Raw genomic sequence first — 24,636 nt, 5'->3', positions numbered from 1 at the left:
GTTGCTGCTTTGCAAATCTGATCAACCGAAGCTTCATTCCTAAACGCCCAGGAAGTAGAAATTGACCTAGTAGAATGAGCTTTAATCCTTTGAGGCGGAGTTTTACCCGACTCGACATAAGCATGATGAATTAAAGATTTCAACCAAGATGCCAAAGAAATGGCAGAGGCCTTCTGACCTTTCCTAGAACCGGAAAAGATAACAAATAGACTAGAAGTCTTTCGGAAATTCTTAGTAGCTTCAACATAATATTTCAAAGCTCTAACTACATCCAAAGAATGCAATGATTTCTCCTTAGAATTCTTAGGATTAGGACATAATGAAGGAACCACAATTTCTCTACTAATTTTGTTAGAATTCACAACCTTAGGTAAAAATTCAAAAGAAGTTCGCAACACCGCCTTATCCTGGTGAAAAATCAGAAAAGGAGACTCACAAGAAAGAGCAGATAATTCAGAAACTCTTCTGGCAGAAGAGATGGCCAAAAGAAACAAAACTTTCCAAGAAAGTAATTTAATGTCCAATGAATGCATAGGTTGAAACGGAGGAGCTTGAAGAGCCCCCAGAACCAAATTCAAACTCCAAGGAGGAGAAATTGACTTAATGACAGGTTTTATACGAACCAAAGCTTGTACAAAACAATGAATATCAGGAAGATTAGCAATCTTTCTGTGAAAAAGAACAGAAAGAGCAGAGAAAGAGCAGAGATTTGTCCTTTCAAGGAACTTGCAGACAAACCTTTATCCAAACCATCCTGAAGAAACTGTAAAATTCTCGGAATTCTAAAAGAATGCCAGGAAAAATGATGAGAAAGACACCAAGAAATATAAGTCTTCCAGACTCTATAATATATCTCCCTAGATACGGATTTACGAGCCTGTAACATAGTATTAATCACAGAGTCAGAGAAACCTCTTTGACTAAGAATCAAGCGTTCAATCTCCATACCTTTAAATTTAAGGATTTGAGATCCTGATGGAAAAAAGGACCTTGCGACAGAAGGTCTGGTCTTAACGGAAGAGTCCACGGTTGGCAAGAGGCCATCCGGGCAAGATCCGCATACCAAAACCTGTGAGGCCATGCTGGAGCTACCAGCAGAACAAACGAGCATTCCTTCAGAATCTTGGAGATTACTCTTGGAAGAAGAACTAGAGGCGGAAAGATATAGGCAGGATGATACTTCCAAGGAAGTGACAATGCATCCACTGCTTCCGCTTGAGGATCCCTGGATCTGGACAGATGCCTGAGAAGTTTCTTGTTTAGATGAGAGGCCATCAGATCTATTTCTGGAAGTCCCCACATTTGAACAATCTGAAGAAATACCTCTGGGTGAAGAGACCATTCGCCCGGATGTAACGTTTGGCGACTGAGATAATCCGCTTCCCAATTGTCTATACCTGGGATATGAACCACAGAAACTAGACAGGAGCTGGATTCCGCCCATACCAGAATTCGAGATACTTCTTTCATAGCCAGAGGACTGTGAGTCCCTCCTTGATGATTGATATATGCCATAGTTGTGACATTGTCTGTCTGAAAACAAATGAACGATTCTCTCTTTAGAAGAGGCCATGACTGAAGAGCTCTGAAAATTGCACGGAGTTCCAAAATATTGATCGGTAATCTCACCTCCTGAGATTCCCAAACCCCTTGTGCTGTCAGAGACCCCCACACAGCACCCCAACCTGTAAGACTTGCATCTGTTGAAATTACAGTCCAGGTCGGAAGAACAAAAGAAGCCCCCTGAACTAAACGATGGTGATCTGTCCACCACGACAGAGAGTGTCGTACAATCGGTTTTAAAGATATTAATTGAGATATCTTTGTGTAATCCCTGCACCACTGGTTCAGCATACAGAGCTGAAGAGGTCGCATGTGAAAACGAGCAAAGGGGATCGCGTCCGATGCAGCAGTCATAAGACCTAGAATTTCCATGCATAAGGCTACCGAAGGGAATGATTGTGACTGAAGGTTTCGACAAGCTGAAATCAATTTTAGACGTCTCTTGTCTGTCAAAGACAGAGTCATAGACACTGAATCTATCTGGAAACCTAAAAAGGCTACCCTTGTCTGAGGAATCAATTAACTTTTTGGTAAATTGATCCTCCAACCATGATCTTGAAGAAACAACACAAGTCGATTCGTATGAGATACTGCTAAATGTGAAGACTGAGCAACTACCAAGATATCGTCCAAATAAGGAAATACCACAATACCCTGTTCTCTGATTACAGACAGAAGGGCACCGAGAACCTTTGTAAAAATTCTTGGAGCTGTTGCTAGGCCAAACGGTAGAGCCACAAACTGGTAATGCTTGTCTAGGAAAGAGAATCTCAGAAACTGATAGTGATCTGGATGAATCGGAATATGCAGATATGCATCCTGTAAATCTATTGTAGACATATAATGCCCTTGCTGAACAAAAGGCAGGATAGTCCTTACAGTTACCATTTTGAATGTTGGTATCCTTACATAACGATTCAATATTTTTAGATCCAGAACTGGTCTGAAGGAATTCTCCTTCTTTGGTACAATGAAGAGATTTGAATAAAACCCCAGCCCCTGTTCCAGAACTGGAACTGGCATAATTACTCCAGCCAACTCTAGATCTGAAACACATTTCAGAAATGCTTGAGCCTTCGCTGGGTTTACTGGGACACGGGAAAGAAAAAATCTCTTTGCAGGAGGCCTTATCTTGAAGCCAATTCTGTACCCTTCTGAAACAATGTTCTGAATCCAAAGATTGTGAACGGAATTGATCCAAATTTCCTTGAAAAAACGTAATCTGCCCCCTACCAGCTGAGCTGGAATGAGGGCCGCACCTTCATGTGGACTTAGGAGCTGGCTTTGGTTTTCTAAAAGGCTTAGATTTATTCCAGACTGGAGATGGTTTCCAAACTGATACCGCTCCTGAGGATGAAGGATCAATCTTTTGTTCCTTGTTGTGACGAAAGGAACGAAAACGATTATTAGACCTAAATTTACCTTTAGATTTTTTATCCTGTGGTAAAAAAGTTCCTTTCCCTCCAGTAACAGTTGAGATAATAGAATCCAACTGAGAACCAAATAATTTATTACCCTGGAAAGAAAGGGAAAGCAGAGTAGACTTAGAAGACATATCAGCATTCCAAGTTTTAAGCCATAAAGCTCTTCTAGCTAAAATAGCTAGAGACATATACCTGACATCAACTCTAATGATATCAAAGATGGCATCACAAATAAAATTATTAGCATGTTGAAGAAGATTAATAATGCTATGAGAATTATGATCTGTTACTTGTTGCGCTAAAGCTTCTAACCAAAAAGTTGAAGCTGCAGCAACATCCGCTAAAGATATAGCAGGTCTAAGAAGATTACCTGAACACAAGTAAGCTTTTCTTAGAAAGGATTCAATCTTCCTATCTAAAGGATCCTTAAAGGAAGTACCATCTGCCGTAGGAATAGTAGTACGCTTAGCAAGAGTAGAGGCAGCCCCATCAACCTTAGGGATTTTGTCCCAAAACTCTAATCTGTCAGATGGCACAGGATATAATTGCTTAAAACGTTTAGAAGGAGTAAATGAATTACCCAAATTATTCCATTCCCTGGAAATTACTTCAGAAATAGCATCAGGGACAGGAAAAACTTCTGGAATAACCACAGGAGATTTAAAGACCTTATCTAAACGTTTAGAATTAGTATCAAGAGGACCAGAATCCTCAATTTCGAAAGCAATTAGTACTTCTTTAAGTAAAGAACGAATAAATTCCATTTTAAATAAATATGAAGATTTATCAGCATCAACCTCTGAGACAGAATCCTCTGAACCAGAAGAACCATTATCAGAATCAGAATGATGATGTTCATTTAAAAATTCATCTGAAAAATGAGAAGTTTTAAAAGACTTTTTACATTTACTAGAAGGAGGAATAACAGACATAGCCTTCTTAATGGATTTAGAAACAAAATCTCTTATGTTATCAGGAACACTCTGAGTATTAGATGTTGACGGAACAGCAACAGGTAATGTAACAGTAGTAAAGGAAATATTATCTGCATTAACAAGTTTGTCATGACAAACAGTACAAACAACAGCTGGAGGAACAGATACCATAAGTTTACAGCAGATACACTTAGCTTTGGTAGATCCAGCACCAGGCAGCGATTTTCCAGAAGTATCTTCTGACTCAGTGTCAACGTGGGACATCTTGCAATATGTAATAGAAAAAATAACATATAAAGCAAAATTGATCAAATTCCTTAAATGACAGTTTCAGGAATGGGAAAAAATGCCAGTGAACAAGCTTCTAGCAACCAGAAGCAATAAATAATGAGACTTAAATAATGTGGAGACAAAAGTGACGCCCATATTTTTTCAGCGCCAAAAAAGACGCCCACATTATTTGGCGCCTAAATGCTTTTGGCGCCAAAAATGACGCCACATCCAGAACGCCAACACTTTTGGCGCAAAAAATTGTCAAAAATGAAGCAACTTCCGGCGACACGTATGACGCCGGAAACAGAAAAAAATTTTGCGCCAAAAAAGTCCGCGCCAAGAATGACGCAATAAAATGAAGCATTTTCAGCCCCCGCAAGCCTAACAGCCCACAGGGAAAAAAGTCAAATTTTTAAGGTAAGAAAAAAATGATTTATTCATATGCATTATCCCAAATATGAAACTGACTGTCTGAAATAAGGAACGTTGAACATCCTGAGTCAAGGCAAATAAATGTTTGAATACATATATTTAGAACTTTATAAAAAAGTGCCCAACCATAGCTTAGAGTGTCACAGAAAATAAGACTTACTTACCCCAGGACACTCGTCTACATGTTGTAGAAAGCCAAACCAGTACTGAAACGAAAATCAGTAAAGGTAATGGTATATATAAGAGTATATCGTCGATCTGAAAAGGGAGGTAAGAGATAAATCTCTACGACCGATAACAGAGAACCTATGAAATAGACCCCGTAGAAGGAGATCATTGAATTCAAATAGGCAATACTCTCCTCACATCCCTCTGACATTCACTGCACGCTGAGAGGAAAACCGGGCTCCAACCTGCTGCGGAGCGCATATCAACGTAGAATCTAGCACAAACTTACTTCACCACCTCCATAGGAGGCAAAGTTTGTAAAACTGATTTGTGGGTGTGGTGAGGGGTGTATTTATAGGCATTTTGAGGTTTGGGAAACTTTGCCCCTCCTGGTAGGAATGTATATCCCATACGTCACTAGCTCATGGACTCTTGCTAATTACATGAAAGAAAGTCGAAGTTGTCCTCCTCAGCAGATAATCTGTCTTTGAAATCCAGCGGAGTTGAAGACCCGTGAGACGTATAGCAGTGCCGTACCTTCCGCTTGCGCTTAGTAGGCCGAGGCATCGCATTTATGGCCGCAGAAACCGCTGTCTGCAACTGATCGGCGAAGTCTGGAAGCCAAAGGGCTCCTCCCGCGGGAGGATTAGTAGTGCCCTAGGGAACTACATGTGTAATTGAAGATGATTGTAGGGAACGCACCTTGCGGGCGGAGAACCCTCAGAGGTGGACGGCTCAGTCGTACTAAGTACCTTAGTCTTCTTCGATATAGCAATATTGTCAAAGCATGTGGAACAGAGTTGTGTCGGCGGTTCGACAGGAACCTCCTCACAGTATACACAGTTAATAGGTTTAGATAAAGAGGGAGTATCCTCTAACATATCAGAGTCCTCCATAGCTTGCGCCTTTATTACGGACGTGATACATTTATTAAATGGCAGCTTTATATCCCAATGGCCGGGGCACTCACCACCTCCTATGACCCAGACTACAAGAAGCAGCTTTCCTCTCCGAACGCAGGTCGAGAAAGAGGAAGTTACAGAGGCCACACCCGGTCACATGGAGTGCCATGCAGGACCGCCCCTGCACTCAGACAGATGCGCCAAAAAAAAAAAAAAACGCCTCAATCTCTCTCTAACTGTTCTACACTGACAGAGCCTCATCTCACATAAGTGCAGCAGAAACACAATAAACAATATTATGCATAATAAAATCCCCCCTGTTCCATAACCCCCTTCCGAGGGTATTACCCTAGATTCTATACAGATAAAAGGAGTCACACTGTGACCCCGTCTTCTTACGTTATCACATACATATATAATGAAACAATCTTACCAGAATCAAAGCTGTGGAACAGGAAAACGGCCTTTCAAGTGTGACAGGTTAGTAGCGTCGCTCCTGACGTGGACTTGAGAGAAGAAAAGCAGGCAGCGAAACTCGTCAACGCCGATTGCTTACGGAGCTGTTAATATGAGTCGTGATGGTTTCGCAGTAGAACTCCCCCGGCATATCCGGACTCTAACTTTCACCCATGCTCTCACAGAGGCTAACAGGACTACTTAAAACTCCAGTCCCATTGCGAACAGTACTACCCTCCATAAGAGACTAATCCGAATCTTCCGACACTTCTCTGCCAACCTCCTGTGACGAAAGGCAAAGAATTACTGGGGAATGAGGGGAGTGGGAGGAGTATTTAAGCCTTTGGCTGGGGTGTCTTTGCCTCCTCCTGGTGGCCAGGTTCTTATTTCCCACAAGTGATGAATGAAGCAGTGGACTCTCCTCCCCTTTAGATGGAAATTAGCAAGCAGGACGTATTTATATTACATAGTCATTGAGAGTATATATACTAACACGGTATCCTGTGTAGTGTAGGGATTAAAGGAACAGTAACACTAGACAGTAATATAACATATAATTATGCACAATAAAACTCATTATTTATTTTGCTCTCTTTTCATGTAATTTAACTAAATTTAATGCAATCTGGGCAAAGCAAGCATAACTTTGCTTCTTATCTGTTGATAATTGGGCTCAATAGTCGTTATCATATAAATGACTAAACAATGTACATTTTACTAACAAAAACGCAGTGGCAAGACATCTACTCCAGTAGCAGGTCAGAATCAGACTAGTGCGTGAAAATAAAGAATGAAAAAACTGCAGACAACATGGTATTATTCTGTTCTGAAACTCATACCACTCTGCAGGTACGTAAATATATAGAAAGGCACCAGAAACATTTTGTTATTACAGGTTGATTTATATGTAAATGTTTGTATGTGCTACTGTAAAACACTTTATTCTTTGTATCATAACAACATGCACACTTTAGCTCACCTGCAGCATTATATGATCGAACGGCATGCGACCTCTGTTGCCCCTCCTGCAAAAAACATTAAAAAAAGATTTTTTTTATGATATAAAGAGGAAGTGACATATCTGATAGTGACAATAAAGGTAACAGAACGTTTATAGGAGCAACTGCACAGTATAAGGTACAAATAGTGACACAAGATTATTTTATTATTATACTTTATTTATGAAGCGCCAACATATTCCGCAGCACTGTCCATGGATACAATTAATTTAAATAAAACAATATAAGACTTGTAAGAGACAGGACAAAATTTACAAAACACATACAGGAGGGATTGAGGGCCCTGTTCCCGTGGGAACTTACAATCTAGAAGGGTATTAGGTTAAGAAACAGGAGGTGAGGACTGCAAGATTGAGAAAGATGTTAATACAGAGTTAGATGAGGGAAATGTTAGGTAGGTGAAATTAATGTATTATTGAGTTGGGTGGTAAGCTTCCCTGAACAGAAAAGTCTTCAGGGAACAAAATATATTATAAAGAGGAAGGGAAATCTGATAGAGACGATAAAGGTAACAGAACCGTTATAGGAACGACTGCACAGTATTAGGTACATATAGTGACACAAGACGATATAAAGAGGAAGTGACATATCTGATAGTGACGAATAAGGTAACAGAACGTTTATAGGAGAGACTGCACATTATTAGGTACACATAGTGACAATAGATGATTATAAAGAGGAAGTGACATATCTGATAGGGACGATAAAGGTAACAGAACGTTTATAGGGGCGACTGCACAGTATAAGGCACATATAGTGACAAAAGATATTATAAAGAGGAAGTGAAATCTGATAGTGATGATAAAAGTAACAGAATGTTTATATGAGCGACTGCACAGTATAAAAGGTACATATAGTGACTCAAGATGATAAAATGTATGCTTACCTGATAAATTATTTTCTTTCCTGGCATGGAGAGTCCACAAATCCATTCAATTACTAGTGGGAATTCAACTCCTGGCCACCAGGTGGAGGCAAAGAATACTCCAGCAAAGCTGTATCACTCCCACTTCCCATAAACTCCCCGTCATTCAGACAAAGGAATATGGAAGGAGAAGATGACACAAGAGTATAGAGGTGTCTTTACATTGACCAAAGCCATCTTAAAATAAATTAAGGGCAGGTCGTGGACTCTCCATGCCAGGAAAGAAAAGAATTTATCAGGTAAGCATACATTTTGTTTTCTTTCCAATGGCATGGAGAGTCCACAAATCCATTCAATTACTAGTGGTAACCAATACCTAAGCAAGAAGACACAGAATGGAAGGTAGGGAGAACAAGACAGGCGGACCTAAACAGAATGCACCACCTCAGACGAGGCAAAAATATCAAATTTGTAGAATTTGGAAAAGGTATGCAACGAGGACCAAGCAGCCGCCTTGCAGATATGTTCCACAGAAGCATCATTTTTGAAAGCCCAGGAAGAAGAGACAGCCCTAATGGAATGAGCCAAATTCTCTCATGAGGCTGTTGTCCAGCTGTCTCATAAGCTAACCAGAGAATACTTCTCAACTAGAAAGAAAGAGAAGAAGAGGCCTTCTGACTCCTACGCTTACCAGAGAAGAGAGCGAATAGAGCAGTAGATTGCCAAAAATCTATAGATGCTTGTATATAGGATTATAGAGCACGCACAACATCCAGATTATGCAACAAGCGTTCCTTCTGAGAAGAAGGAAAATACAAAACAAAGGAACATTCTTAATTGATGTAACGATCCTACACTACCTTGGGAAGAAATCGCAACTAGAACGAAGGACAACCTTGTCCGCATGAAAAATAAGGTAAGATGAATCGCACCGCAGAGCCGAAAACTCGGAAACTCTGCGAGCAGAAAAAATAGCAAGAATAAATAAAACTCTCCAAGATAACAATTAAAAATCAACTGTATGCATAGGCTCAAATGGAGCCTGCTGCAGAACTTTTAAGACACAAGAATAAGGATTAAACACCGGCCTGCCCAAAAGATTGAACATCTTGGTAAATCTGCTAGACGTTTGAGCAAAAAAAATAGATAGGACAGAACTCTGACCCTACAGAGAACTGACTGATAAACCTTTATCCAAGCCATCCTGAAGAAAATACAAAATACGAGAAACCCTCACCCTGCTCCAAGAAAAACCTCTCTACGATAAGAAAGGCATATATGCCATACCTTATTGTAAATCTTGCAAGGTTAACGAGCCTGAAGCATGCTATCAAATGAGCCTTCTCAGAAAACCCACGCTTAGTCAAGACTAAGATCTCCAAGCAGTCAGATTCAGAAAATCTAGATTTGGGTGGAGGAAGGGACCATGAAGAAGAAGGTCCTTCCTCGAAAACAAACTCCAAGGGAGAAGAGATGACATCCTCACCATATCCGCAAACCAGATCCTGCAAGGCCAAACAGAAGCTATTAGAATCAATGACTCGAAGGAGGAGATCACGGAGAAACCATGAATGCAAGACTGAATATCCAACTGCTCCCGCCAGAGCGATTTGATCAAATTGGCTTGAGGAACTCTTGATCTTGAGCCGTACCCTGGAAGCTTGGCATTTAGGTGCGACGCCATCAAATTCAACTTTGGAAGCCCCTACCTGAGTGATATCATAGTGAACAATACCAGGAGGAGTGCCCACTCCTCGGGAAAAAAAAAAGAGTCAGCCCACTCAGAAAATCCTCTTCCCAGTTGTCCACCCCTGGGAGGAGCCTGGCAAAGAGGAAAAAATTGTGAGACACCGCCCACTGAAGAATGAGAGTCATCTAGGTGGTAGATATATGCAGAGGAGAAGATGACCAATTGGATCTGAAAAACCAGACCAAACTTAGTAGAGATCAGGTTGACAGAGTATTCAGATTGCTCTAAACTCTATGAAGAAATGAGAAGAGAAGACTACTCACAAGTCCAAAGCCTGAGCCTTTTAAGAACCCCAAACTGGTCTCCAGCCCTACAGGCTAGCATCTGAGGTCACATCACCCAGGATGGTATCAGGAAGCATGTACCCTGAGACAGATGGTCCTGCAAAAACCACCAAGATAGAGATTCTCTTGATAAGGATTCAGAGCTATCCTCTGCGGAAAAAAAATGTATAAACCTACCGCACCCGTAGATCCCAGGCGGTCTTCCATCCAGGTACTGACCAGGCATGGCCCTGCTTAACTTTCGTGATCAGACAGGATTGGGAGCATTCAGTGCAATGTGGCGGTAGACAGAGGTCTCTGTTCCATTGTCTGAGCATGCATAACTGTAAAAGTCTCAGATGGAGACTATCAAAAGGAAAAATGTCCATGGAAGCAACTATTAGACCACTGTTTCCATACACTGAGCCACTGATGGATGGACAGAGGACAGAAGAGAAAGTCAATCAACAAGCAGCTTGGATTATCTGACTCAGTCAAAAAAAAACACCCTGGATTTGGCACCAAAGACTATTCCAGATTCATCATCCACCCTAAGGAAGCGGAGAATCGACAACAGAAATCTGCATAGATCTTGCTAAATAAAAAGATGGCGCCTCAACCAAGATATCGACTGGGTACTAAACCACCAAAACATTTTGAAATCTGACCACTGTCAGAAGAGTCCCTAGAACCCACAAAGAGATTTGAGGGTCAGTGACCGAACCAAAAGGAAAGGCTACAAAATTGGAAGGGTTTGTCCTAAGAAGGCAAACCGCAGAAACTGGAAATGTTCCTTGACTAAAAGGAGAATAGAATAGTACCTTCTTAAAGGGACATCCAGGGGTAGCAGTTGGATAAGCTTTCAGGGGAAAACGCGCACACAGTGCCCCACTACCATAAATTGTGCAGACAAGTTTCCCACATGAGGGGAAAACGCAGAGGTCAGCAGACTCGTAGTGCAATGAACCAGCCTCGCCCTGGAGAGCCACCTGAGTAATCATAGCTAAGACTCCCTTGCCAGGAAAGTAAATTGAGTTGCAAAGCCACGAGGCTAACCACAAGGTTACATTGGCCTGTTTAGAGATTTAAAGTGGGTCAAAAGACTTTCTTTTTAAGGGAAAAAGAAACATCCGTCCTAGGATCGTACAAAATGTCACGGACATAAGAAAAAAAATCTCCTCAACAAGAGACAGATTAAAAATATATAATTATAAATAAAATGATATCTTATATTCTGCGATATGAGAAACAAAAAGGAAAAGATCCAAAATAAATGTAATGTTCAACACTAAGAATTAGGTACGGTACAAGAAAAATACAAGTCACAAATAATAGAAATCTCTTCCCTGAGAAGGGAAAAAAAACTGAAATCTTTTCATATATTCCATAATAGAATAGGAAACCTAAACCAATTAGTGTCCTAAGAACACTTAAACAATATAATATTGGACAAACAAAATCACTTCAGGAATTGAAGATTAAGAACCGATGTAATAACAGCAAAGCACCACAAGATGTCGCCATATATCAAGGAATAACTGAAGAACAGATTCTCTGAACATGGAAAATGTTCTGTAAAGGAGAAATTAAATTTAACTCCCTTGCTTATATAAAACCCCAAACTAGGAGTAAACCCTAAACCCCACAGAGAAGGTTCAGTATTAGATCCCACCAGAGTGGCTTGGGACAGCAGGAATGCTTACATAAAGATCACTCCCCAAATAGAGGGGACACAAAATGAATATAAAAAGAAAAATGAATACAGGGAGTGCAGAATTATTAGGCAAATGAGTATTTTGACCACATCATCCTCTTTATGCATGTTGTCTTACTCCAAGCTGTATAGGCTCGAAAGCCTACTACCAATTAAGCATATTAGGTGATGTGCATCTCTGTAATGAGAAGGGGTGTGGTCTAATGACATCAACACCCTATATCAGGTGTGCATAATTATTAGGCAACTTCCTTTCCTTTGGCAAAATGGGTCAAAAGAAGGACTTGACAGGCTCAGAAAAGTCAAAAATAGTGAGATATCTTGCAGAGGGATGCAGCACTCTTAAAATTGCAAAGCTTCTGAAGCGTGATCATCGAACAATCAAGCGTTTCATTCAAAATAGTCAACAGGGTCCCAAGAAGCGTGTGGAAAAACCAAGGCGCAAAATAACTGCCCATGAACTGAGAAAAGTCAAGCGTGCAGCTGCCAAGATGCCACTTGCCACCAGTTTGGCCATATTTCAGAGCTGCAACATCACTGGAGTGCCCAAAAGCACAAGGTGTGCAATACTCAGAGACATGGCCAAGGTAAGAAAGGCTGAAAGACGACCACCACTGAACAAGACACACAAGCTGAAACGTCAAGACTGGGCCAAGAAATATCTCAAGACTGATTTTCTAAGGTTTTATGGACTGATGAAATGAGAGTGAGTCTTGATGGGCCAGATGGATGGGCCCGTGGCTGGATTGGTAAAGGGCAGAGAGCTCCAGTCCGACTCAGACGTCAGCAAGGTGGAGGTGGAGTACTGGTTTGGGCTGGTATCATCAAAGATGAGCTTGTGGGGCCTTTTCGGGTTGAGGATGGAGTCAAGCTCAACTCCCAGTCCTACTGCCAGTTTCTAGAAGACACCTTCTTCAAGCAGTGGTACAGGAAGAAGTCTGCATCCTTCAAGAAAAACATGATTTTCATGCAGGACAATGCTCCATCACACGCGTCCAAGTACTCCACAGCGTGGCTGGCAAGAAAGGGTATAAAAGAAGAAAATCTAATGACATGGCCTCCTTGTTCACCTGATCTGAACCCCATTGAGAACCTGTGGTCCATCATCAAATGTGAGATTTACAAGGAGGGAAAACAGTACACCTCTCTGAACAGTATCTGGGAGAATGTGGTTGCTGCTGCACGCAATGTTGATGGTGAACAGATCAAAACACTGACAGAATCCATGGATGGCAGGCTTTTGAGTGTCCTTGCAAAGAAAGGTGGCTATATTGGTCACTGATTTGTTTTTGTTTTGTTTTTGAATGTCAGAAATGTATATTTGTGAATGTTGAGATGTTATATTGGTTTCACTGGTAAAAATAAATAATTGAAATGGGTATATATTTGTTTTTTGTTAAGTTGCCTAATAATTATGCACAGTAATAGTCACCTGCACACACAGATATCCCCCTAAAATAGCTATAACTAAAAACAAACTAAAAACTACTTCCAAAACTATTCAGCTTTGATATTAATGAGTTTTTTGGGTTCATTGAGAACATGGTTGTTGTTCAATAATAAAATTAATCCTCAAAAATACAACTTGCCTAATAATTCTGCACTCCCTGTATAAGATAGCTGAAAAAACATAATTTATGTAAGAACTTACCTGATAAATTCATTTCTTTCATATTAGCAAGAGTCCATGAGCTAGTGACGTATGGGATATACAATCCTACCAGGAGGGGGCAAAGTTTCCCAAATGCCTATAAATACACCCCTCACCACACCCACAATTCAGTTTAACGAATAGTCAAGTAGTGGGGTGATAAAATGAGTAGAAAAGCATACAAAAAGAGGAACTGGAAATAGAATTGTGCTTTTATACAAAAAAAATCATAACCACCATAAAAAGGGTGGGTCTCATGGGCTCTTGCCAATATGAAAGAAATGAATTTATCAGGTAAGCATTAAAATGGTAAAAACTAAAGAATGCAAATAAGAAAAAAATACTGCTTTGCAAATTTGATCATCTTAAGCTTCACTCTGAAAAACCCTAAGAAATGGCGACTTAATTTAGCAGAATGAGCTGTAAATCTCTGAGGCGGAGCCTACCCAGCCTCCAAATAAGCTTTGAAAAACTAAAGCTTTAACGAGGATGCAAAAGAAATGGCAGAGGCTTTCTAAACTTTTTTTGAAACCAGAAAAACAACAAATAGACTTGAAGTCTTCTGAAATCCTAATAACCTCGATACAGAATTACAAGCTCTAACCACATCCAAAGGATGTAAAGAACTCTCAAATAACTCTTTAGGATTAGAAAACAAGGAAGGAACAACAATTTCCCCACAAATGTTGTTCAAATGCACAACCTTAGGAAAAAAAGAAGTCCACAAAACAACTTATCTAGATAAAAATATCAGATAAGGAGACATCTTCAAAGAAAATATAGGCGCAAAAGAAATAGCCTACAAAATCCTGGAACCAAATAAAGACTCCAAAAAACAGAATTTATGTTTACCTGATAAATTTCTTTCTCCAACGGTGTGTCCGGTCCACGGCGTCATCCTTACTTGTGGGATATTCTCTTCCCCAACAGGAAATGGCAAAGAGCCCAGCAAAGCTGGTCACATGATCCCTCCTAGGCTCCGCCTACCCCAGTCATTCGACCGACGTTAAGGAGGAATAATAGCATAGGAGAAACCATATGGTACCGTGGTGACTGTAGTTAAAGAAAATAAATTATCAGACCTGATTAAAAAACCAGGGCGGGCCGTGGACCGGACACACCGTTGGAGAAAGAAATTTATCAGGTAAACATAAATTCTGTTTTCTCCAACATAGGTGTGTCCGGTCCACGGCGTCATCCTTACTTGTGGGAACCAATACCAAAGCTTTAGGACACGGATGATGGGAGGGAGCAAATCAGGTCACCTAGATGGAAGGCACCACGGCTTGCAAAACCTTTCTCCCAAAAATAGCCTCAGAAGAAGCAAAAGTATCAAACTTGTAAAATTTGGTAAAAGTGTGCAGTGAAGACCAAGTCGCTGCCCTACATATCTGATCAACAGAAGCCTCGTTCTTGAAGGCCCATGTGGAAGCCACAGCCCTAGTGGAATGAGCTGTGATTCTTTCGGGAGGCTGCCGTCCGGCAGTCTCGTAAGCCAATCTGATGATGCTTTTAATCCAAAAAGAGAGAGAGGTAGAAGTTGCTTTTTGACCTCTCCTTTTACCTGAATAAACAACAAACAAGGAAGATGTTTGTCTAAAATCCTTTGTAGCATCTAAATAGAATTTTAGAGCGCGAACAACATCCAAATTGTGCAACAAGCGTTCCTTCTTTGAAACTGGTTTCGGACACAGAGAAGGTACGATAATCTCCTGGTTAATGTTTTTGTTAGAAACAACTTTTGGAAGAAAACCAGGTTTAGTACGTAAAACCACCTTATCTGCATGGAACACCAGATAAGGAGGAGAACACTGCAGAGCAGATAATTCTGAAACTCTTCTAGCAGAAGAAATTGCAACTAAAAACAAAACTTTCCAAGATAATAACTTAATATCAACGGAATGTAAGGGTTCAAACGGAACCCCCTGAAGAACTGAAAGAACTAAATTGAGACTCCAAGGAGGAGTCAAAGGTTTGTAAACAGGCTTGATTCTAACCAGAGCCTGAACAAAGGCTTGAACATCTGGCACAGCTGCCAGTTTTTTGTGAAGTAACACCGACAAGGCAGAAATCTGTCCCTTCAGGGAACTTGCCGATAATCCTTTTTCCAATCCTTCTTGAAGGAAGGATAGAATCCTAGGAATCTTAACCTTGTCCCAAGGGAATCCTTTAGATTCACACCCACAGATATATTTTTTCCAAATTTTGTGGTAAATCTTTCTAGTTACAGGCTTTCTGGCCTGAACAAGAGTATCGATAACAGAATCTGAGAAACCTCGCTTCGATAAAATCAAGCGTTCAATCTCCAAGCAGTCAGCTGGAGTGAAACCAGATTCGGATGTTCGAACGGACCCTGAACAAGAAGGTCTCGTCTCAAAGGTAGCTTCCAAGGTGGAGCCGATGACATATTCACCAGATCTGCATACCAAGTCCTGCGTGGCCACGCAGGAGCTATCAAGATCACCGACGCCCTCTCCTGATTGATCCTGGCTACCAGCCTGGGGATGAGAGGAAACGGCGGGAACACATAAGCTAGTTTGAAGGTCCAAGGTGCTACTAGTGCATCCACTAGAGCCGCCTTGGGATCCCTGGATCTGGACCCGTAGCAAGGAACTTTGAAGTTCTGACGAGAGGCCATCAGATCCATGTCTGGAATGCCCCATAGTTGAGTGACTTGGGCAAAGATTTCCGGATGGAGTTCCCACTCCCCCGGATGCAATGTCTGACGACTCAGAAAATCCGCTTCCCAATTTTCCACTCCCGGGATGTGGATAGCAGACAGGTGGCAGGAGTGAGACTCCGCCCATAGAATAATCTTGGTCACTTCTTCCATCGCTAGGGAACTCCTTGTTCCCCCCTGATGGTTGATGTACGCAACAGTCGTCATGTTGTCTGATTGAAACCGTATGAACTTGGTCCTCGCTAGCTGAGGCCAAGCCTTGAGAGCATTGAATATCGCTCTCAGTTCCAGAATATTTATCGGTAGAAGAGATTCTTCCCGAGACCAAAGACCCTGAGCTTTCAGGGATCCCCAGACCGCGCCCCAGCCCATCAGACTGGCGTCGGTCGTGACAATGACCCACTCTGGTCTGCGGAATGTCATCCCTCGTGACAGGTTGTCCAGGGACAGCCACCAACGGAGTGAGTCTCTGGTCCTCTGATTTACTTGTATCTTTGGAGACAAGTCTGTATAGTCCCCATTCCACTGACTGAGCATGCACAGTTGTAATGGTCTTAGATGAATGCGCGCAAAAGGAACTATGTCCATTGCCGCTACCATCAACCCGATCACTTCCATGCACTGAGCTACGGAAGGAAGAGGAACGGAATGAAGAATTCGACAAGAGTCCAGAAGTTTTGTCTTTCTGGCCTCTGTTAGAAAAATCCTCATTTCTGAGGAGTCTATAATTGTTCCCAAGAAGGGAACCCTTGTTGACGGGGATAGAGAACTCTTTTCCACGTTCACTTTCCAGCCGTGAGATCTGAGAAAGGCCAGGACAATGTCCGTGTGAGCCTTTGCTCGAGGGAGGGACGACGCTTGAATCAGAATGTCGTCCAGGTAAGGTACTACTGCAATGCCCCTTGGTCTTAGCACCGCTAGAAGGGACCCTAGTACCTTTGTGAAAATCCTTGGAGCAGTGGCTAATCCGAAAGGAAGCGCCACGAACTGGTAATGTTTGTCCAGGAATGCAAACCTTAGGAACCGATGATGTTCCTTGTGGATAGGAATATGTAGATACGCATCCTTTAAATCCACCGTGGTCATGAATTGACCTTCCTGGATGGAAGGAAGGATAGTTCGAATGGTTTCCATCTTGAACGATGGGACCTTGAGAAATTTGTTTAAGATCTTGAGATCTAGGATTGGTCTGAACGTTCCCTCTTTTTTGGGAACTATGAACAGATTGGAGTAGAACCCCATCCCTTGTTCTCTCAATGGAACAGGATGAATCACTCCCATTTTTAACAGGTCTTCTACACAATGTAAGAACGCCTGTCTTTTTATGTGGTCTGAAGACAACTGAGACCTGTGGAACCTCCCCCTTGGGGGAAGTCCCTTGAATTCCAGAAGATAACCCTGGGAGACTATTTCTAGCGCCCAAGGATCCAGAACATCTCTTGCCCAAGCCTGAGCGAAGAGAGAGAGTCTGCCCCCCACCAGATCCGGTCCCGGATCGGGGGCCAATATTTCATGCTGTCTTGGTAGCAGTGGCAGGTTTCTTGGCCTGCTTTCCCTTGTTCCAGCCTTGCATTGGTCTCCAAGCTGGCTTGGCCTGAGAAGTATTACCCTCTTGCTTAGAGGACGTAGCACCTTGGGCTGGTCCGTTTTTACGAAAGGGACGAAAATTAGGTCTATTTTTTGCCTTGAAAGGCCGATCCTGAGGAAGGGCATGGCCCTTACCCCCAGTGATATCAGAGATAATCTCTTTCAAGTCAGGACCAAACAGCGTTTTCCCCTTGAAAGGAATGTTTAGTAGCTTGTTCTTGGAAGACGCATCAGCCGACCAAGATTTCAACCAAAGCGCTCTGCGCGCCACAATAGCAAACCCAGAATTCTTAGCCGCTAACTTAGCCAATTGCAAAGAGGCGTCTAGAGTGAAAGAATTAGCCAATTTGAGAGCATTGACTCTGTCCATAATCTCCTCATAAGGAGGAGAGTCACTATCGAGCACCTTAATCAGTTCATCAAACCAGAAATATGCGGCTGTAGTGACAGGGACAATGCATGAAATGGGTTGTAGAAGGTAACCCTGCTGAACAAACATCTTTTTAAGCAAACCTTCTAATTTTTTATCCATAGGATCTTTGAAAGCACAACTATCCTCTATGGGAATAGTGGTGCGTTTGTTTAAAGTAGAAACCGCTCCCTCGACCTTGGGGACTGACTGCCATAAGTCCTTTCTGGGGTCGACCATAGGAAACAATTTTTTAAATATGGGGGGAGGGACGAAAGGAATACCGGGCCTTTCCCATTCTTTATTAACAATGTCCGCCACCCGCTTGGGTATAGGAAAAGCTTCTGGGAGCCCCGGCACCTCTAGGAACTTGTCCATTTTACATAGTTTCTCTGGGATGACCAAATTTTCACAATCATCCAGAGTGGATAATACCTCCTTAAGCAAAATGCGGAGATGTTCCATTTTAAATTTAAAAGTAATCACATCAGATTCAGCCTGCTGAGAAATGTTCCCTAAATCAGTAATTTCTCCCTCAGACAAAACCTCCCTGGCCCCCTCAGATTGGGTTAGGGGCCCTTCAGAGATATTAATATCAGCGTCGTCATGCTCTTCAGTAACTAAAACAGAGCATCCACGCTTACGCTGACAAGGGTTCATTTTGGCTAAAATGTTTTTGACAGAATTATCCATTACAGCCGTTAATTGTTGCATAGTAAGGAGTATTGGCGCGCTAGATGTACTAGGGGCCTCCTGAGTGGGCAAGACTCGTGTAGACGAAGGAGGGAATGATGCAGTACCATGCTTACTCCCCTCACTTGAGGAATCATCTTGGGCATCATTGTCATTATCACATAAATCACATTTATTTAAATGAATAGGAATTCTGGCTTCCCCACATTCAGAACACAGTCTATCTGGTAGTTCAGACATGTTAAACAGGCATAAACTTGATAAGAAAGAACAAAAAACGTTTTGAAATAAAACCGTTACTGTCACTTTAAATTTTAAACTGAACACACTTTATTACTGCAATTGCGAAAAAACATGAAGGAATTGTTCAAAATTCACCAAACTTTCACCACAGTGTCTTAAAGCCTTGAAAATATTGCACACCAATTTTGGAAGCTTTAACCCTTAAAATAACGGAACCGGAGCCGTTTTAAGCTTTAACCCCTTTACAGTCCCTGGTATCTGCTTTGCTGAGACCCAACCAAACCCAAAGGGGAATACGATACCAAATGACGCCTTCAGAAGTCTTTTATAAGTATCAGAGCTACTCTCACATGCGACTGCATGCCATGCCTCTCAAAAACAAGTGCGCAACACCGGCGCGAAAATGAGACTCTGCCTATGCTTTGGGAAAGCCCCTAAAGAATAAGGTGTCTAAAACAGTGCCTGCCGATATTATTATATCAAAATACCCAGAATAAATGATTCCTCAAGGCTAAATAAGTGTTAATATCAATCGATTTAGCCCAAAAAAGGTCTACAGTCTAAATAAGCCCTTGTGAAGCCCTTATTTACAATCGTAATAAACATGGCTTACCGGATCCCATAGGGAAAATGACAGCTTCCAGCATTACATCGTCTTGTTAGAATGTGTCATACCTCAAGCAGCAAAGGACTGCAAACTGTTCCCCCAACTGAAGTTAATTGCTCTCAACAGTCCTGTGTGGAACAGCCATGGATTTTAGTTACGGTTGCTAAAATCATTTTCCTCATACAAACAGAATTCTTCATCTCTTTTCTGTTTCTGAGTAAATAGTACGTACCAGCACTATTTGAAAATAACAAACTCTTGATTGAATAATGAAAAACTACAGTTAAACACTAAAAAACTCTAAGCCATCTCCGTGGAGATGTTGCCTGTACAACGGCAAAGAGAATGACTGGGGTAGGCGGAGCCTAGGAGGGATCATGTGACCAGCTTTGCTGGGCTCTTTGCCATTTCCTGTTGGGGAAGAGAATATCCCACAAGTAAGGATGACGCCGTGGACCGGACACACCTATGTTGGAGAAAAGGAGAATTAATAAATGAGCAGGCTTGATACAAACCAAAAAGAACAAAACAGTAAATATCAGGAAGTTTAAACAATCTTCCTAGGAAATAAAACAGAAAGATCAGATTTATGTCCCTTCAAAAAAAATTTGAAGACAAACTTATCCAAACCAACCTGAAGAAACTGAAAAATCCTAGGAATTCTAAAAGAATGCCAAGAGAATTTATGAGAAGAACACTATAAAATATAGGTTTTCCAAACCTGATAATACATCTTCCTTTAAACAGACTTATCAGCCGGCAACATAGCGATAAAAACGGAGTCAGAGAAACTTCTATGACTAAACACTAATCAAATTAGTAATTTGAGATCCTGATGGAAAAATAGCCCCTAAAACAAGAGGGCTGGCCAAAGAGAAAGCAGCCAAGGATGGCAACTGGACATCCGAACAAGATCCACATACCAAACCTGTGAGGCCATGCTGATGCTATCAGAAACACATGGCACTGTTTCCAATATAATCTTGGAAATCACCTCTGGAAGAAAAAAACAGAGGCGGAAAGATGAAGTCAGGTTGCAAAACCAAGACACTGCTAATGCACCCACTATCTCCACCTGAGGATAGCTGGACCCAAAAAGGTACCTGGGAAATGGAGAAGACACATCAGTATAGAGACATCACTCTCCCAAATGTAAAGACTGACGGCTGAGATAATACACCTTCCGAATGTCTAAAATCGTAAAAAATAGACAGGAGATGAATTCCATCTAAGAACGTATTCAAGATACTTCTTAATTGCTAAGGAACTACGAGTCCCTATTGTTGATTGACAAATGCCACAGTTGTGATATTGTCTGTCTGAAAGCAGAAAACGAAAAAAGTTCTCTCCTAAAAAGAGGCAGAGCTCTGAAAAATAGCACGGAGTTCTAAAATATTGTAGAGCTGCAACAACTAATCGTCATAATCGATAATAATCAATTATGAAAATAGTTGTCAACGAATCTCATAATCAAGAGTGAGAAAGAGGGCGCCACATAGCGTGATACTGTTGATACAGATTCAGAAGGCAAGGAATTCAAAAAGGCTTACCGAACAGCTCGGCACCGTTCTGTGACCGGTGCTATCAGGCAGACTAACACTCTCAGTGGTTAGCACACTGGGTGGCCTCGGATGGAATGCAGGCGGGTGGGTCTCAGCGTTGAGAATTAACACACTGGGTGGCCTCAGATGTAAAGGAAACAGGTGGATTTCAGCGTTGCTTGATTAGAGCAAATCCGCGTCTCTGCAACACCTATACTGCAGCCTCCAATGGATTATAAACATAAGATACCTCTCCAAATAAGGTAAATGATTGTGAGCGACAACTTCCGTATGATAAAGTTAAAATCTTTTAATCAAACCAGGTTTTTGCTACGCGTTTCTAGACCAATGGTCTTTTCCTCAGGCATAAAAACAAGGAATAAATTTACAAATACAATGCAACCTTATATACAGATAATTAAAAACGGAAGTTGTCATAGTATTAAAAAAGAGACCTATCATGGTCAAAATGACCCTGTGAATCTTATCAGCATTAATTAACAAATCAGCAAATTAAGCCAGTGTCAGCACATATTACGATATCTTTACAAAATGTTTCTAAATGGTTTCTAATATTTGTAACTGATTTTTGATATTACGTATGAATGTGAAATGTTAATAAAAGGAAGTGTGAAAAAAAGAATTTGTTACTAATTTTTGATATTACATATGAATGTGAAATGTTAATATAAGGGAGTGTGAAAAAGGAATGTAGTTGTTTCACACAAATGTGTGTATATGCTAGTTGGTATATATATATACATAAACCATAACATATTGGATTTTAAAATTATTTCGTGTATAGTATTATGTGAAACTGTTGTGTGGACCTTAAGATGTAATTCAAGGATACTCTGAGAAAAAAACTTTATCTAGATGTGAAAAGGAATATAGTGGTTTCTAAAATTGGGTTACCAAAATTAATGGATTAGTTTTATTTCGAACGTCACGGCTGTGGACGTGAGTACACTGTAGTTTGGATATATATATATAGAGATGATCTGCATATAATATTCTTCAATAATGAAAGTATTATGATTCCAAATAATAATAATAATAAATTGTCAAGGAATAAATTGTTCATTATAATGTACCAACTCGATGTGGAACAAATTTAAAGTTACCCTCCTGTAGTTGTTTTTCTTAGGGTACAAAATTGTGTGCCACATTGCAAGTGAAATATGTGGAACAAATTTGAAGTTGGCCTCATGTTTCTAAATAGTTTCTAATGTTTGTTGATGATTTCTGATATTGAATATGAATGTGAGATGTTATAAAAAAGAAGTATGAAAAAAAAGAATGTAGTTGTTTCACGTAATTGTGTGTATATGCAAGTTGGTATATGTAAACCAAAACATATTATATGTATTTGCCACTTTGTATGTTAAGAATCCAAAAATAATTGGTGAGTATAAAAATATTATGGTATGTTTTCTATTAATCCCGAATTGTAGGAACTAAGTTGTAAACTAATAGGGCTGGTAGTTTTTTTCCCCCTTGGTGTATATTATCTGACTGGACCCTGATATAAATAACATTAATAATTATTGTTGGTTGGGAATATAAAAATAAAATATGTTTATTATTATTTATATTTATAGATGTTAATTGAAGGCTGCTAGGTCTAAATTCGCATTCAAACCTTCGGGAAATAATGTTTTTAACTTAAAAATCCAGAAAGTTTCTCGTTGTCTGAGTTTATTGGTTCTATTATAATCTACTGACCTGGGAATGAAATCTATTGGAATAAATTTGAAAATGTGGGGGTTGCCTTGATGTTTTGTTAGACAATGCGTTGGAACACTATGTTTGATTTTCGTTTTCTTACAATTTTTACAGTTGCGAAAATGTTCGCCCCATCTAGTTTTGGCTTTCCTGGAGGTGCGGCCTACGTATTGCAGGCCGCAAATACACTCTAATAGATAGACAACAAAAGATGTATTGCAATTATAGAATCCCTGAATGGGATAGATTTCACCGGTAGTATAAGATTTAAAGGTTTTAGTGCCATGTTTGATGTATTGACAGGACTTACAACCGGTTCTTCCGCATCTATATACCCCCTGTAACCCAAAAATGCCCCTCTTGGATTTCGAGATGAGTTTAGATTGTTGTTGTGTATGTTTGACAATTTTGCTGGGTGCTAAACTACTTCTCAAAGTTGGCGCTCTCCTATAAACTATCTTTGGTCTTTCTTGTACAATATTCTTCAATATGGGATCTCTTTGGATAACATGCCAATGTTTGTATATAATCTGATTGATTTTTTGAAAATGACTATTGTATTGAGTGATAAACATAGGACTTCCCTGATCTATTGGTGTATTGATTAATTGATTTGTTTTTTTATTATTTTTGTTACTACTGTTGGATAATATCTCATTCCTGTCCAATTTTTTGGTTCTGGTAAGAGCATGGTCTAAAATGTCAGCCGGATATTTTCTTTCTATAAATCTATTATATATAGTCTGGCTTTGTTCCAGAAACATGTTGTAATCCGAACAGTTTCTTCTGATGCGTCTAAACTGACTGTACGGTACATTATTAATCCAACTTCTATGATGATTGCTATGATATTCCAGATAGCTGTTGCTATCTACATCTTTGAAAAAAGTTTTAGATATGATAGTCTGGTTGAGTCCCCAACTGAGTGACAGATCTAAATAGTCTATTGATTCAGATTGTATGTTGGCTGTAAAGGTGATTCCCATATTGTTATCATTAAGTCGAGTGATAAATGATTCCGCTGATTCTAATGTCCCGTCCCAAATAAATATAAGGTCATCTATATAACGGCCATAGAATACCAGGTTCCCCCCAAGATCCGCATGGTAAATATATACCTCCTCAAATAATCCCATAAAGAGATTGGCGAAACTTGGGGCGAACCTGGTACCCATGGCCGTTCCCTTGATCTGCAAATAAAACTGATCTAAATATAAGAAATAATTGTGTTGTAAAATGAACTTGATACATTCTAAGATATATGCTCCTTGTGTTTTGGGTAAATATGGATCCTGTTCTAAAAAATGTGAAACTGCCTTCAATCCTAACTCGTGTGAGATGTTTGAATATAGTGAACTGACATCACAAGTAATCCATAGTTTCTTTTTATTGGTAAGGGTTAGGTTTTGTAATAACTGTAAAAGATGAGTACTGTCTCTAATGTATGATGGAAGAGTAATAACAAATTTTTGTAAAAACTGGTCAATATAGAATGATAAATTATATGTAAGGTTGCCTATCCCAGCTATGATCGGACGTCCGGGAGGGTTATTTTTATCCTTATGTATTTTTGGAAGATGGTAGTAATGAGCGATACTGGGATTGTCTATTTTAAGGAATTCACGTTCTTCTTTATTTAATATACCCTGCAAAGCACCTTTGCCTATTAGTTCATAATATGATGTTTTAAAATAAGGGGTCGGATCTCTGGATAGAATATGATAGTAGTTAATGTC

The 24,636-nt window shown here is 40.4% G+C and overlaps 1 protein-coding gene and 1 non-coding gene across 2 annotated transcripts in view; both read right to left on the bottom strand.

Moving 5' to 3' along the window:
- GOLGA2 (golgin A2) overlaps nucleotides 1-24,636 on the bottom strand; it is a 290,650-nt gene that overhangs the window by 97,084 nt on the left and 168,930 nt on the right. Inside the window, exon 22 of the mRNA XM_053695478.1 lies at nucleotides 7,133-7,178. Coding sequence (XP_053551453.1) covers nucleotides 7,133-7,178 — 46 coding nt within the window. The remainder of the gene's footprint in view (nucleotides 1-7,132; nucleotides 7,179-24,636) is intronic.
- On the bottom strand, nucleotides 10,914-11,079 carry LOC128643268 (U1 spliceosomal RNA). The gene has a single exon (XR_008399793.1). It is a non-coding gene; the product is annotated as a U1 spliceosomal RNA (small nuclear RNA).

The sequence above is a fragment of the Bombina bombina genome, chromosome 12 (assembly GCF_027579735.1).
Source record: "Bombina bombina isolate aBomBom1 chromosome 12, aBomBom1.pri, whole genome shotgun sequence".
NCBI classification, from domain to species: domain Eukaryota; kingdom Metazoa; phylum Chordata; class Amphibia; order Anura; family Bombinatoridae; genus Bombina; species Bombina bombina.
The sequence above is the reverse complement of the archived record's forward strand: the minus strand, read 5'-3'. Positions and strand labels throughout refer to the sequence as shown.